General features: G+C 56.7%; 1 protein-coding gene across 1 annotated transcript; it reads left to right on the top strand.

Annotated features, from left to right (window-relative positions):
* Positions 1-1,452: 1,452 nt before the first annotated feature.
* Positions 1,453-1,959, top strand: LDBPK_354010 (protein kinase A catalytic subunit; the record flags this gene model as incomplete). Its single annotated transcript, XM_003864931.1, has 1 exon — positions 1,453-1,959. A coding segment is annotated over one exon (507 nt), but the record flags the coding sequence as incomplete, so codon positions are not given.

A 1,959-nucleotide genomic window follows, 5' to 3' on the forward strand; every position in this document is an offset into this window, starting at 1 on the left:
GCTGGAAGGACGAACCGAGGGGATGAGGAGGAATCAGCGAGTTGCTGTCGCGTATGTGCTTTGGTTGTATGGCACACTGTTCTGTTGCTCAAACGTTTATCCTCTCTCGTGCTGGCATCGCATTATGGTCTATCTCAACTCCGTGTGCTAACAAAACCCAGAGGAGTGCGAAGCAACGATAGATGTTGAAACCGTGATACACACAAAGCAAACGAAAGGAATAAAGGACGAGCGTCGCCGCGCACCGGCCACAAGTTTCGCGGAAGAAAAAAAAGACGTGCGCTCTGCACGGGTGTGCTGTGTGTGCGTGTCTTCACGGCCTCCTCCTCTCGACGCAAGGGCCGCCTGTGCCATTTAGCGAAGTATGACTTTGAGTCTCGAGCGTGCCAGAACGCTGGCCCACGGAAAAGATGACGCCCGTGCCCGTGTAGTGGCTCCGTCTCGGCTGCGTGTGCATGCCCTCTCTCCGTGCCTCACGCCGTTGCTGTGGGCTCTTGTCTGCAAGATCGCCTCTCTCCCTTACCCGCCCTCCCTCACCCTCTCAGCTTTTGCCGTTATCTGCCGTCTTCACTCCTGCTGGTGCTCTTCTGCTCCATCGTTCGTGCGGGCGTGCGTGTGTGCGTGGAACTTGCGCTCTCAACACCTGTACCTGCACGAACCCGCCAAACTTACCCAGACCGGTCGCGCGGATTCGATGACGCGCGCGCACGCACACCTGACTCTTTTCTTATCGATTTCGCTTACTATGTGACGTTTATGCTCTCATATCTCTGTGTGCGTTTGCGCTTCTGTTTTACCTTCGTCTGCGCGTCCTTTCCCACCCCATCTCGCCAGCTGTCTGCTGAGTGTAACACAATCGTGACGCTCCAAGTAGCCCCCCTTCTCCCAACAAAGAACAAACAAAACGCACGGGAAAACGCGAGCCGGAAATCCCCACCAACACGGTCCCCACCCCCAGTCGTACGCCAGCATCGCTTCTGTTTCCTTCCTCAATTTTGCTGCTCCCCTTTGTGCCCGTAAGCTTCGGTGTGTGCGCGTCTCTGCGTGCGCGTTTTCAACGTATATCTCCTCTGGGGAGGGGTCAGACATCGTCGCGAGACTTCAAGGTTCCTTTTGGGGAAGCCCCCGAAGGCAGGGCATCCCTACCACTTCTGAGGTGCCTGCTTCGCATTGCATTCCGCCGTCGAGGCAAGACTTTCTCTCGAACACGTCATTGGCATTCGAACGTGTACCTTTGCTCGACGCTGTCGTGGCGCACCTGCAAAGCAAACTTACGACACACCTTCGCTGACGAATCGCAAGAGGACGGCTTGCAGAAACCAACGTTTTTTTTTTTCTTTTCAAAGACCGTTTCAGGGCTCTCTCTCCACCCCTACCGTCTCCCATCTGTTTGACACAGACGGCGTGAGGTCGCATTAGCTCGCGCACAACTGATTGCATCTCACTTGCGCCATGCTAGTGAGTGTGGGGCCGAAACCTGAGGTGGCTGGCACAGCCCAAGTACCCCTTGGGCCCACGAGGACGAATGTGCACGGCGCATTTCCCATCATCGCCGCTTCGTCCAGGTCGGCGCATGCGATGTCTCCTGGCACGTGGTCCTCCTCTTTAAAACCCAAGGTCGAGTGCAACGTCACAAAGCCGGACACCTCCAGCTGGAAACTCTCGGATTTCGAACTGAAGAACACGCTCGGCACCGGCTCCTTCGGCCGCGTGCGCATCGCCCACCGCAAGGGCACGGAGGAGTACTACGCGATCAAGTGCCTGAGAAAGCGCGAGATCATCAAGATGAAGCAGCAGCAGCACGTTGCGCAGGAAAAGGGGATCCTAATGGAGCTGTGCCACCCGTTCATCGTGAACATGATGTGCTCCTTCCAGGACGAGAAGAAGGTGTACTTTGTGCTGGAGTTCGTCATGGGCGGCGAGATGTTCACGCACCTGCGCACTGCCGGGCGGTTCCCG

The sequence above is a fragment of the Leishmania donovani genome, chromosome 35 (assembly GCF_000227135.1).
Source record: "Leishmania donovani BPK282A1 complete genome, chromosome 35".
Classification (NCBI taxonomy): domain Eukaryota; phylum Euglenozoa; class Kinetoplastea; order Trypanosomatida; family Trypanosomatidae; genus Leishmania; species Leishmania donovani.